The 14,845-nt window shown below is 50.7% G+C and overlaps 1 protein-coding gene across 1 annotated transcript; it reads right to left on the minus strand.

Moving 5' to 3' along the window:
• Window positions 1-10,864: 10,864 nt before the first annotated feature.
• On the minus strand, window positions 10,865-12,873 carry LOC134934716 (uncharacterized). Its single transcript, XM_063930084.1, has 3 exons — window positions 12,153-12,873; window positions 11,831-12,067; window positions 10,865-11,565 (listed from the first exon to the last, which is right to left on the minus strand). Exons 1-3 carry the CDS (start codon window positions 12,871-12,873, stop codon window positions 10,865-10,867), a joined length of 1,659 nt encoding a protein of 552 aa, XP_063786154.1.
• Window positions 12,874-14,845: the final 1,972 nt, after the last annotated feature.

Raw genomic sequence — 14,845 nt, forward strand, 5'->3', positions numbered from 1 at the left:
TGTCACCGCCCACTACCGCCAGTGCCTCCTCTGTCACCGCCCACTACCGCCAGTGCCTCCTCTGTCAACGCCCACTACCGCCAGTGCCTCCTCTGTCACCGCCCACTACTGCCAGTGCCTCCTCTGTCACCGACCACTACCGCCAGTGCCTCCTCTGTCACCGCCCACTACCGCCAGTGCCTCCTCTGTCACCGCCCACTACCGCCAGTGCCTCCTCTGTCAACGCCCACTACCGCCAGTGCCTCCTCTGTCACCGCCCACTACTGCCAGTGCCTCCTCTGTCACCGACCACTACCGCCAGTGCCTCCTCTGTCACCGCCCACTACCGCCAGTGCCTCCTCTGTCACCGCCCACTACCATCAGTGCCTCCTCTGTTACCCCCCACTACCGCCAGTGCCTCCTCTGTCACCGCCCACTACTGCCAGTGCCTCCTCTGTCACCGCCCACTACCGCCAGTGCCTCCTCTGTCACCGCCCACTACCGCCAGTGCCTCCTCTGTCACCGCCCACTACCGCCAGTGCCTCCTTTGTTACCGCCCACTACCGCCAGTGCCTCCTCTGTCAACGCCCACTACCGCCAGTGCCTCCTCTGTCACCGCCCACTACTGCCAGTGCCTCCTCTGTCACCGACCACTACCGCCAGTGCCTCCTCTGTCACCGCCCACTACCGCCAGTGCCTCCTCTGTTACCGCCCACTACCGCCAGTGCCTCCTCTGTTACCCCCCACTACCGCCAGTGCCTCCTCTGTCACCGCCCACTACCGCCAGTGCCTCCTCTGTCACCACCCACTACTGCCAGTGCCTCCTCAGTCACCGCCCACTACCGCCAGTGCCTCCTCTGTCACCCCCCACTACCGCCAGTGCCTCCTCAGTCACCACCCACTACCGCTAGTGTCTCCTCAGTCACCGCCCACTACCGCCAGTGCCTCCTCTGTCACCGCCCACTACCGCCAGTGCCTCCTCAGTCACCACCTACTACCGCTAGTGTCTCCTCAGTCACCGCCCACTACCGTCAGTGCCTCCTCTGTCACCGCCCACTACCGCCAGTGCCTCCTCAGTCACCACCCACTACCGCTAGTGTCTACTTAGTCACCGCCCACTACCGCCAGTGCCTCCTCAGTCACCACCCACTTCCGCTAGTGTCTCCTCAGTCACCGCCCACTACCGCCAGTGCCTCCTCTGTCACCGCCCACTACCGCCAGTCACCTTCACACAGTGCACCCCTAGTGGTACCTCACTTTCTTATCACACTTGTACTTATTGATTTAGAGCAGTGATGGGCAGATATACGCTGGGGGGGGCAGATATACGCTGGGGGGACAGATATACGCTGAGGGGCAGATATACGCGGGGGGGGCAGATATACGCTGGGGGGGCAGATATACGCTGGGGGGGCAGATATATGCTGGGGGCAGATATATGCTGGGGGGGCAGATATATGCTGGGGGGGCAAATATACGCTGGGGGGCAGATATACGCTGGGGGGCAGATCTACGCTGGGGGGGCAGATATAAGCTGGGGGGCAGATATACGCTGGGGGGGCAGATATACGTTGGGGGGCAGATATACGCTGGGGGGGCAGATATACGCTGGGGGGGCAGATATACGCTGGGGGGCAGATATACGCTGGGGGCCAGATATACGCTAGGGGGGCAGATATACGCTGGGGGGCAGATATACGCTGGGGGGGCAGATATACGCTGGGGGGCAGATATACGCTGGGGGGGCAGATATACGCTTGGGGGCAGCTATACGCTGGGGGGCAGCTATACGCTGGGGGGCAGATATACGCTGGGGGGGCAGATATACGCTGGGGGGCAGATATATGCTGGGGGGGCAGATATACGCTGGGGGGGCAGATATACCCCATATACGCTGGGGGGCAGATATACGCTGGGGGGCAGATATACGCTGGGGGGGCAGATATACGCTGGGGGGGCAGATATATGCTGGGGGGCAGATATACGCTGGGGGGCAGATATACGCTGGGGGGCATTACCAGGCGTCCTAAGCAAGCGTTACAAGATACAGCAAACCAATGAGAAAACAGACCAGGAATGAGCGTGAGGCAACAAGTGGAGGATTGGAATGCCGCGTATAACCCATCACTGGTGGAGCGGGTGAGGAAAGTGTGAAGGGCCCCCAGGGGCCACTCATGGTGCCCTGCTATGCGCGCTGACGCCGTAGAAATGTCTTAGGCCAATGGCAGACCAGAAAACAAAGGTTCACTTTCACATTTACCATACACATGACTCAGATAAAAAACAGATACATTTTGAGTTCTACGGTCGGATTAATATGACAGTAAGCTCACCTGCCCGGTGTGCCGCAGCAGCGATCTCAGGCCTACACTGAACCTGAGCTGAACTCCGCTACAGAGCGCTGACTGAAGGGACAGCGCTCCTACTCCCAGAGCCGCGCTCTCCGCCTGGCGAACAGATGAAATATTATTTCAGCAGGAGACATAAATCAGCTCCACCTCTCAGCGGCGCCTTTATCCGGCGGTTACTGCCGGGGGATGAATAGGATTCTTCTGTACGGCTTACAGAGCACCGAGCCATTGTTCGTGTCCTAGCTTATAGAAAAGCAAATGAAAGCGTGTAGAAGCTTTGTTAGCAAAGGTGAGACAGTTTCTGCACAAACAATGCGCTCAACAAACAAACCCTAATCTCCACGTGCACCGCCGCGCACGCCATTCACACCGGCAGCTTTATCCCCATTATTACAGGCAAATTAATTTATTGACAGGCGTGTTTGACTTGTGAATTATTCCCAGAAGGGCGACTAAGGATCTGCATATCTCTAGGATATATACTGGGGCCGGATGTACAACCAAATACAGATATTATAGCAAAAACATCAGCTGATCGGAGACGTGCCAGAAAACACACATCTATGATCAATTTCCTTGACATGCGGGGGGACGCCCGCATATTTAGAGTCTACCCGCCATGTTAAGGGTTGCAGCGGCTGCGTTTGATGGCAAGCAGCCGCAGGAGGTGGCCATGCAAATGTTCCGAACACGTCTGCATTGCCTGGACCGCACCCCTAGAAAGGAGCATTGAAGTCCACAAAACGCAACATCAACACCCCGCTCCAGCCACTACATGCGTGCGCACATGTGCAGAAATCGCTTCATAGCAATTTTTGCACATCAGCATCACAGTGAATCGTCCCCATTGATAGTACATTAGGGGTCATTCAGACCTGATTGCACGCTAAGTTTTTTCGCTGTGCTGTGATCAGGTCAGAACTGCGCATGTGTATGCACCGCAATGCGCAGGCGCGTCGTACCGGTACAAAGCGGATCGTTGCTGAGTGATGGATTTAACAAAGAATCCATTCACACAGCCGATCGCAAGGAGATTGACAGGAAGAGGGCGTTTGTGGGTGGCAACTGACCATTTTCTGGGAGTGGTTGGAAAAACGCAGGCATGTTGAAGCGTTTTCAGGGCGGGTGTCTGACGTCAATTCCGGGCCCGGACAGGCTGAAGTGATCGCAGCGGCTGAGTAAGTTCTGGGCAACTCAGAAACTGCACAAAACTTTTTTGTACCGCTCGGCTGCACAAGCGTTCGCACACTTGCAAAGCAAAAATACACTCCCCCATGGGCGGCGACTATCTGATCGCAGCGCTGCAAAAAGTAGCTAGCGAGCGATCAGATCTGAATGACCCCCATTGATAGTACACTGTGGGGCCACCTATGTGGAAGCTGGAGAACCATCCAGGTAGTCGGTAATGCTTATTACTGCTGACAAAAGGAGTGCCAATGGGGGCGGGGGATACATACGATATTCCGCCAGACAGGATGCCGGCTGTCACTATACCGGCAGCGAGGTAACGAGTCCCCTCGTGAGCTTGCTGCGTTCGCCACCGATTCTATTCCCACGTGGTTGGTGGTGTGGGTCCACCAATCGAGTGGGAATACCGGGACAGTGGTGGGATTCAGGCTGTCGGTTTATTAGCGGGTGTCTGGATTCCGGCGTCGGTTTCCTGAACGCTGAGATCCCGACAGCCGGTACACTGACTGCATACTGTAAAGAGGGCGCTGTTATTTATAATGCGGGGTACAGCACCCGATAGGTTAGGGCAGGCATGTCCAAACTGCGGCCCTCCAGCTGTTGTGAAACTACATATCCCAGCATGCCCTGACACAGTTTTGCTGTCAAAGAATGCTAAAGCTGTGTCAGGGCATGCTGGGATGTGTAGTTTCTCAACAGCTGGAGGGCCGCAATTTGGACATGCCTGGGTTAGGGGCTCATTTACAATTAGATATATGTCATTCTTTTTAGTAAAGTCGCACATTTCCGGATAGTGCAGATGCCAACATCCGTATATAGAGTTTGCGTATGGGTGACTTGGATTTCCCTGCAGCTTGAGAAGCGCAGTGGGTCAGCCAGGCATAGGCTGCAGTACGGTAAGGGTGTATACATCACTGCGACACAATCGCACATCTCGTATCTCTTATGCAGCTGGAGGGCTGGGGTAATGTTAAGGAGGACACTTAGGGGGTTATTCAGAGTTGGGCGCAGATTTTGCTATCGCTGCAAAATCTGCGACCGTATTACTCACCAGCATGTTTGGCGCTGCCCCGCGATGCAATCACAATTCAATCGCATCGAATAGAGGTTGACCCCTGCCTGTGCAGCACGTCTGCGTCTACAGGGGCAACGCCGCCATGTTTCCTATCGCAGGAAACGCAGGTGACATCATCGGCCGGCCCTGAAAACGGCTATAACACACCTACGTTCCCTGCTAGCCCGCCAAGGCCACATTGCCACCCCCGGATGCGTGTCGCCTGTCAATCACTATGTGATTGCCGGGAATTCGCTAGTGATAAAAGTTTGGACTGAACTTTCTCCCAGTAAATGAGGGAACAAAAACTTGTAGATCAGTCGTCTAAGCCGGAGGTCCGGGCAGGTTCGCTTCGACGTGCTCTGAAAGAAAATGATCGTTGACCGAAGGACCTTTTTATATTTTAATTACATTTTTAAACAGCAATTTGTGTCTGGAGCATGGAGATTATAGGTGAATTGTTGGCGTATTGAATGGTGGGTGCCCGGGACCACACTGTGAGAACTGCTGGATCCAGACAAATCATTGCTACGAGCTGGAACGCGGAATCTGTATAATGAGCGCCTGGGGCTGCTCCGAGCACTCACTTCTCACCTCAAACTTAACACCGTTCAGCAAAACCCCCCCTCTTGTGCGCACTGACTAATGTGGCCGGGGAATCACCTGACTCCAGCTACAGCCGTGCGAATCACAGCGCAGCGCACATTGCAGCCAAATCAATGCAAATCCCCAATAAAAATGACTACGGTATATATAACGGTATAACCAAGGTTACCTTGAGCAGATGTAAGGGGCCATAAATATCTGCACAGCAAAGTCAGAGCACGGGAGACGAGCAGACGGCTATTAGCCCTTGGCAAGATGGGGCACAACGGGAAGGGAGCGCAGGCCGCTTATTCTGATTTAATCTCGGCTTATTGTCTATTATCTCTCCGCAGAACAAAGCAGATGCTTCTCGCACTTTGCTGAAACCAAACTTTGCTGAACGAAATGTTCTCCACGAGTCGCTGCGGCTATAGCGTGAGCTGGGGCGGGGAGATGCTACTGCAGAGGCGTCGTGTATGACAAGGGTGTGTGTGTGTGGCCATGTCTGTATGTGCGTCACACGGGTGCATGTGTGTGTTTCACGTCTGTGTCTGCAGGGCCATGTGTCTTTGCTTGTCACTGAATATATATGTGTGTGGGTGTGTGTGTATATCTATGCCTGTAACATAGGGCGGGATGTATTAATATACATCGTCGTTCAGCGCCACGATGCTGATCGCATCAGCATTGCGGAGGACAGCTCTTCCGATAAGATCTGTCCTCCGCGATGCGCAGTAGCAGCCTGACTTCTGGGATTCAGCGCCGGGAGTGAGTCTGCACAAGCGCAGGGTGACGGGGGCGGGTGCAAAGCATGCTGGGAGGGATCCAAACGGATCCCTCACACAGCGCTGCGGAGAGAAGCCCATAGGATTCTATGGGGTATCGCCAGTAAAAGCTGACCCGGCGGCTGGGGCTTGGTACACTCCAAAATGCGGTAATCGGACATTTACAATGCGCACCTTCTCCCAAATTATTATTATTTATCATTGTATGGTGCCAGCAATTGTCCCTAGCAACGTACAGGGAATACATGATACCAGCGAAGCAATATAACTACACAGATGCTAAGAATGAATGAGATATCCAGACAAGTAAGTGACAGCTAATAACTGCGGCACTCAATGATCCAGAGCTGCTGACTAGGAGTGTGAGCGCACTGGATCAGGGGGCGGAGCATGGTGGGGACAGGAGGTTGGAGGGTCCTGCCCGTATCAGTCTTGAGGAAATGAAGAGATAGAACTGACTGCGATTAGCCATAGTCGCTAAGTAACAACCAACATTATGGTGAGATGTCGTCGGCTTGTCCGGGCCATACACAGAGGAATAGCAGAACCTAAACAGTCTCTGATGTCAGGGCAACTGGTAAAGAACGATGGTCCGGAGAAGGTCGGAGACTATTACAGATAATAATACCCAGATCAGCAAGAAAACTTATAACGCCATCAGGCACAACCTATGTAGCCGGTCACTTGTCGTATAAGGACTCCTGGACCTGATTGTGATTTGGGAATAAAGTAAGAAACTGTCCACCTGGGCGCTGCAATGCAAATGGAGCAGATATATACTTGTTTTTGCATGCAGGGTAAATCCAGGCTGATCTTGCAGAGATCCACAGCACAGGGATCTCCCAAATCAGGGTAACCAGACCCTGGCCTGCAAACTACGGTATCAGATGGTATACAGGGTATAACTGGGGATAGTGGAGGATTCAATTGAAATAAAAGCAAAATAACATAGATTTTTTTTTTTTACGTTGGAAATTTTCTCAGTATTCAATAAATCTGCGACTCAATCTACAATTCTACTTTGCAGGAAAAAAGAGACACATTGGGGGGTACATTTACTTGAGTTTCTTAAACAGAGAATTGGTGATGTTGCCCCTACCAACCAATCAAAGATGCTGTCTATCATTTTATAAAAGGCAATAGGGAAATGATAGACAGCATCTAATTGGTTGCTAGGGGCAACATCACCAATTCTCTATTTTAGAAGCTTTAGTAAATTTACCCCATTAGGGGCAGATGTACTAAGCCTTGGAGAGAAACAGAGTACCAGCCAATCAGCTGCAGTCCTGTCATTTAACATGAGAGGTAAGAGCTGATTGGCTGGTAATTTATGTCTCTCCGCTTTTGCTCTCTCCAAGACTTACATAGTGCTGGGAAAGTAATGACTATGGATTCCAATCAAGATGGAATTTGGGGAAACCATTGTATTTGTTACCCTAATGCACCACGTCACCCGCCACGCCACCCCGGAACAGAACCTGGAGATAAATTGCGCAAAGAATGAGCGCTACCATCCTGTCAGGTTCTCTCTTCCAACTGACCAATAAAAATGATTTCAGTGGTACTTAAAACACGTAATCCTGAGTGCGCAGGATTTTTGCATATGCAACAATTATTTTACAGTTATTGTGACACTTATTTATGGGTGCCGTTATGAATTGTTAAGTGGCTGCGAGGTCCCCGGCTGCTAACAGACAGTGATGAAGTGGTAACGATACCACGACGCCGCCACCTCCGGGCTCCCTGCATGACAACCCTTCTGCATAAATCACTTTAAGTTCAAACAACAAATGTTAAAAACAAATCAAACTGAACAGCGATGAATGTGGGAAAGGTCGCGCCATATTTTAGGGCTCAAACTGGTGTTTAATAAGCCAACATTCGGCTATTGGAAATGAAAGGCAAGGATACAGAGATGATAGATTCTGCCCGCTGAAGATACCGAGTTGCCGCTAAATTAATTTGTATGGTTAATCTAACCTATAACTATAAAATTATATGTAAGTATACAGTCACATAACTGGTAATAAATTCTATATAGATATACGCACATACACATAACTGGTAAGAAACAAATTATATATAAACTAGTCAATCGCGTCGCTTGAAATCGAGTAAAAAAAAATATTTATTGTGTGTTCTACAATGCGCTCATCTAATCTAAACTGTTTTTATAACTTTTTGAAAAAATGACACATAATGCATGAATTAGAGGATCAGTGGTAGAGGTCCGATCAGTGATGGAGGACAGATCAGTGGTAGAGGACAGATCAGTGGCGGAGGACAGATCAGTAGTGGAGGACAGATCAGTGGTAGAGGACAGATCAGTGGTGGAGAACAGATCAGGAGTAGAGAGCAGATCAGTGGTGGAGGACAGATCAGTAGTGGAGGACAGATCAGTGGTAGAGGACAGATCAGTGGTGGAGGACAGATCAGTAGTGGAGAACAGATCAGTGGTGGAGGACAGATCAGTAGTGGAGGACAGATCAGTAGTGGAGGACAGATCAGTGGTAGAGGACAGATCAGTGGTGGAGGACAGGTCAGTGGTAGAGGACAGATCAGTAGTGGAGGACAGATCAGTGGTAGAGGACAGATCAGTGGTGGAGGACAGATTAGTGGTGGAGGACAGATCAGTGGTAGAGAACGGATCAGTGGTGGAGGACAGATCAGTGGTTTAAACAGATAAGTGGTAGAGAATGGATCAGTGGTAGAGAGCAGATCAGTAGTGGAGGACAGATCAGTGGTGGAGGACAGATCAGTAGTGGAGGACAGATCAGTGGTGGAGGACAGATCAGTGGTAGAGGACAGATCAGTGGTGGAGGACAGATCAGTGGTTTAAACAGATCAGTGGTGGAGGACAGATCAGTGGTTTAAACAGATCAGTGGTGGAGGACAGATCAGTGGTAGAGGGCAGATCAGTGGTGGAGGACAGATCAGTGGTGGAGGACAGATCAGTGGTAGAGGTCAGATCAGTGGTGGAGGACAGATCAGTGGTGGAGGACAGATCAGTAGTGGAGGACAGATCAGTGGTGGAGGACAGATCAGTGGTAGAGAGCAGATCAGTAGTGGAGGACAGATCAGTAGTGGAGGACAGATCAGTAGTGGAGGACAGATCAGTGGTAGAGGACAGATCAGTGGTGGAGGACAGATCAGTAGTGGAGGACAGGTCATGGTAGAGAGCAGATCAGTGGTGGAGGACAGATCAGTGGTGGAGGACAGATTAGTGGTGGAGGACAGATCAGTGGTAGAGAACGGATCAGTGGTGGAGGACAGATCAGTGGTTTAAACAGATAAGTGGTAGAGAATGGATCAGTGGTAGAGAGCAGATCAGTAGTGGAGGACAGATCAGTGGTGGAGGACAGATCAGTGGTGGAGGACAGATCAGTGGTGGAGGACAGATCAGTGGTTTAAACAGATCAGTGGTTTAAACAGATCAGTGGTGGAGGACAGATCAGTGGTTTAAACAGATCAGTGGTGGAGGACAGATCAGTGGTAGAGGGCAGATCAGTGGTGGAGGACAGATCAGTGGTGGAGGACAGATCAGTGGTAGAGAGCAGATCAGTAGTGGAGGACAGATCAGTGGTAGAGGACAGATCAGTGGTGGAGGACAGATCAGTGGTGGAGGACAGATCAGTAGTGGAGGACAGATCAGTGGTGGAGGACAGATCAGTGGTAGAGAGCAGATCAGTAGTGCAGGACAGATCAGTGGTGGAGGACAGATCAGTAGTGGAGGACAGATCAGTGGTAGAGAGCAGATCAGTGGTAGAGAGCAGATCAGTGGTAGAGGACAGATCAGTGGTGGAGGACAGATCAGTGGTAGAGAGCAGATCAGTGGTGGAGGACAGATCAGTGGTAGAGAGCAGATCAGTGGTAGAGGACAGATCAGTGGTGGAGGACAGATCAGTGGTGGAGGACAGATCAGTAGTGGAGGACAGATCATGGTAGAGAGCAGATCAGTGGTGGAGGACAGATCAGTGGTGGAGGACAGATCAGTGGTAGAGAGCAGATCAGTGGTAGAGAGCAGATCAGTGGTAGAGGACAGATCACTGGTAGAGGACAGATCAGTGGTAGAGCGCAGATCAGTGGTGGAGGACAGATCAGTGGTAGAGAGCAGATCAGTGGTAGAGGACAGATCAGTGGTGGAGGACAGATCAGTGGTGGAGGACAGATCAGTAGTGGAGGACAGATCATGGTAGAGAGCAGATCAGTGGTGGAGGACAGATCAGTGGTAGAGGACAGATCAGTGGTAGAAAGCAGGTCAGTGGTAGAGAGCAGATCAGTAGTAGAGGACAGATCAGTGGTAGAGGACAGATCAGTGGTAGAGGACAGATCAGTAGTGGAGGATAGATCAGTGGTAGAGAGCAGATCAGTGGTGGAGGACAGATCAGCGGTAGAGGGCAGATCAGTAGTAGAGAGCAGATCAGTGGTAGAGAGCAGATCAGTAATTGAGGACAGATCAGTGGTAGAGGACAGATCAGTGATAGAGGACAGATCAGTGGTAGAGGACAGATCAGTGATGGAGGACAGATCAGTGGTGGAGGACATATCAGTGGTAGAGGACATATCAGTGGTAGAGGACAGATCAGTGGTAGAGAGCCGATCAGTGGTGGAGGAAATTAGTGGTAGAGGACAGATCAGTAGTGAAGGACAGATCAGTGGTAGAGAGCAGATCAGTGGTGGAGGACAGATCAGTGGTAGAAGACAGATGAGTGGTAGAGGTCATATCAGTGGTGGAGGGCAGATCAGTCGTAGAGGTCATATCAGTGGTAGAGAGCAGATCAGTGGTAGAGGGCAGATCAGTGGTAGAGGTCATATCAGTGGTAGAGAGCAGATCAGTGGTAGAGGTCATATCAGTGGTAGAGAGCAGATCAGTGGTAGAGGGCAGATCAGTGGTAGAGGTCATATCAGTGGTAGAGAGCAGATCAGTGGTGGAGACAGATCATGGTAGAGGACAGATCAGTGGTAGAGGACAGATTAGTAGCTGAGGACAGATCAGTGGTGGAGGACAGATCAGTGATAGAGAACAGATCAGTGGTAGAGGACAGATCAGTGGTAGAGGACAGATTAGTAGCTGAGGACAGATCAGTGGTGGAGAACAGATCAGTGGTAGAGAACAGATCAGTGGTAGAGAGCAGATCAGTGGTGGAGGACAGATCAGTGGTAGAGAGCAGATCAGTAGTGGAGGACAGATCAGTGATAGAGAGCAGATCAGTAGTGGAGGACAGATCAGTGGTAGAGGACAGATCAGTGGTAGAGGACAGATCAGTAGTGGAGAATAGATCAGTGGTAGAGAGCAGATCAGTGGTGGAGGACAGATCAGCGGTAGAGGGCAGGTCAGTGGTAGAGAGCAGATCAGTAGTTGAGGACAGATCAGTGATGGAGGACAGATCAGTGGTGGAGGACAGATCAGTGGTAGAGGACAGATCAGTGGTAGAGGACAGATCAGTGGTGGAGGACAGATTAGTGGTAGAGGACAGATCAGTAGTGAAGGACAGATCAGTGGTAGAGAGCAGATCAGTGGTGGAGGACAGATCAGTGGTAGAGGGCAGATCAGTGGTAGAGGTCAGATCAGTGGTAGAGAGCAGATCAGTGGTAGAGAGCAGATCAGTGGTGGAGGATAGATCTTGGTAGAGGACAGATCAGTAATAGAGGACAGATCAGTGGTAGAGGACAGATCAGTGGTAGAGGAGAGATTAGTAGTTGAGGACAGATCAGTGGTGGAGGACAGATCAGTGATAGAGGACAGATCAGTGGTGGAGGACAGATCAGTGGTGCAGGTCATATCAGTGGTGGAGGACAGATCAGTGGTAGAGGGCAGATCAGTGATAGAGAGCAGATCAGTGGTAGAGAGCAGGTCAGTAGTGGAGGACAGATCAGTGATAGAGGACAGATCAGTGGTAGAGAGCAGATCAGTGGTGGAGGACAGATCAGTGGTAGAGAGCAGATCAGTGGTAGAGAGCAGATCAGTGGTGGAGGATAGATCTTGGTAGAGGACAGATCAGTGGTAGAGGACAGATCAGTGGTAGAGGACAGATCAGTGGTGGAGGACAGATCAGTGGTGGAGGACAGATCAGTGGTAGAGAGCAGATCAGTGGTAGAGAGCAGATCAGTGGTGGAGGATAGATCTTGGTAGAGGACAGATCAGTAATAGAGGAGAGATCAGTGGTAGAGGACAGATCAGTGGTAGAGGACAGATCAGTGGTGGAGGACAGATCAGTGGTGGAGGACAGATCAGTGGTAGAGAGCAGATCAGTGATAGAGAGCAGATCAGTGGTAGAGAGCAGATCAGTGGTAGAGAGCAGGTCAGTAGTGGAGGACAGATCAGTGGTATGGACTGATCAGTGGTAGAGGACAGATTAGTAGTTGAGGACAGATCAGTGGTGGAGGACAGATCAGTGATAGAGGACAGATCAGTGATAGAGGACAGATCAGTGATAGAGGACAGATCAGTGGTAGAGGACAGATCAGTGGTAGAGGACAGATCAGTGATAGAGGACAGATCAGTGATAGAGGACAGATCAGTGATAGAGGACAGATCAGTGATAGAGGACAGATCAGTGGTAGAGAGCAGATCAGTGGTAGAGGACAGATCAGTGATAGAGGACAGATCAGTGGTAGAGGACAGATCAGTGATAGAGGACAGATCAGTGATAGAGGACAGATCAGTGATAGAGGACAGATCAGTGGTAGAGGACAGATCAGTGGTAGAGGACAGATCAGTGATAGAGGACAGATCAGTTGTGGAGGACAGATCAGTGGTAGAGAGCAGATCAGTGGTAGAGGATAGATCAGTTATGGAGGACAGATCAGTGGTAGAGGACAGATCAGTGATAGAGGACAGATCAGTGGTGGAGGACAGATCAGTGATAGAGAGCAGATCAGTGGTAGAGAGCAGATCAGTGGTGGAGGGCAGATCAGTGGTAGAGGTCATATCAGTGATAGAGAGCAGATCAGTAGTGGAGGACAGATCATGGGAGAGGACAGATCAGTGGCATAGGACTGATCAGTGGTAGAGCACAGATTAGTAGTTGAGGACAGATTAGTAGTTGAGGACAGATCAGTGATAGAGGACAGATCAGTGGTGGAGGACAGATCAGTGGTGGAGGACAGATCAGTTGTGGAGGACAGATCAGTGGTAGAGTGCAGATCAGTGGTGGAGGACAGATCAGTGATAGAGGACAGATCAGTGGTGGAGGACAGATCAGTGGTGGAGGACAGATCAGTTGTGGAGGACAGATCAGTGGTGGAGTGCAGATCAGTGGTAGAGTGCAGATCAGTGGTGGAGAATAGATCAGTTATGGAGGACAGATCAGTGGTGGAGGGCAGGTCACTTGTAGAGGACAGATCAGTGGTAGAGAGCAGATCAGTGATAGAGGACAGATCAGTGGTAGAGAGCAGATCAGTAGTGGAGGACAGATCAGTGGTAGAGAGTAGATCAGTGGTGGAGGACAGAATAGTACTGGAGGTCAGATCAGTGGTGGAGGACAGATCAGTGATAGAGAGCAGATCAGTAGTGGAGGACAGATCAGTGGTGGAGGACAGATCAGTGGTAGAGGACAGATCAGTAGTGGAGGACAGATCGGTGGTAGAGAGCTGATCAGTGGTGGAGGACAGATCAGTGGTAGAGAGCAGATCAGTGGTGGAGGACAGATCAGTGGTAGAGAGCAGATCAGTGGTGGAGGACAGATCAGTGGTAGAGAGCAGATCAGTGGTAGAGAAGTGGTAGAGGACAGATCAGTGATAGAGAAGTGATCAGTGGTGGAGGTCATATCAGTGGTGGAGGACAGATCAGTGGTAGAGGACAGATCAGTGGCATAGGACTGATCAGTGGTAGAGGACAGATTAGTAGTTGAGGACAGATCAGTGGTGGAGGACAGATCAGTGATAGAGGACAGATCAGTGATAGAGGACAGATCAGTGATAGAGGACAGATCAGTGGTAGAGAGAAGGTCAGTAGTGGAGGGCAGATCATGGGAGAGGACAGATCAGTGGTATAGGACTGATCAGTGGTAGAGGACAGATTAGTAGTTGAGGACAGATCAGTGGTAGAGGACAGATCCGTATTGGAGGGCAGGTCACTTGTAGAGGACAGATCATGGGAGAGGACAGATCAGTGGTAGAGGACAGATCAGTTGTGGAGGACATATCAGTGGTGGAGGACAGATCAGTGGTGGAGGACAGATCAGTGGTGGAGGACAGATCAGTGGTAGAGTGCAGATCAGTGGTAGAGGACAGATTAGTTATGGAGGACAGATCAGTGGTGGAGGGCAGATCAGTGGTAGAGTGCAGATCAGTGGTGGAGAATAGATCAGTTATGGAGGACAGATCAGTGGTGGAGGACAGATCAGTTGTGGAGGACAGATCAGTGGTAGAGGATAGATCAGTTGTGGAGGACAGATCAGTGGTGGAGGGCAGATCCGTAGTGGAGGGTAGGTCACTTGTAGAGGACAGATCACTGGTAGAGGACAGATTGGTGGTAGAGGACAGATTAGTCCAAGAGGACAGATCAGTGGTGGCAATTTGTATCCTGGGCTGGCAGGCTTGGGCAGACCAATCTATAAAGTGACAGATAATGATTATGAAGACCATAATGACTAAATGTATTTGACATTCCAGTGTCCCTTGACCCATTCACCTTGGGGCCTGTGATCTTCTGCACCCATTGATTTGACTTCCAACTACTTCTGCTCCCATGTTGGATGTGAGGTTGGCCCAGTCATGATTTGACGCTTAGATATATATCTGCTCTCCAAGAACAACCGACGAATGTCAGCGCTTTACAACATAAGCTCATCTTACAATGTAAACCATAATGTTCCGAGGCCTCATTGCACAATATTTAAAAATAAATAGATAAAGCGAATGGAAATTGCGCCATGCCGCACATCACGGTGATACCAGCA

The sequence above is a fragment of the Pseudophryne corroboree genome, chromosome 6 (assembly GCF_028390025.1).
Source record: "Pseudophryne corroboree isolate aPseCor3 chromosome 6, aPseCor3.hap2, whole genome shotgun sequence".
Classification (NCBI taxonomy): domain Eukaryota; kingdom Metazoa; phylum Chordata; class Amphibia; order Anura; family Myobatrachidae; genus Pseudophryne; species Pseudophryne corroboree.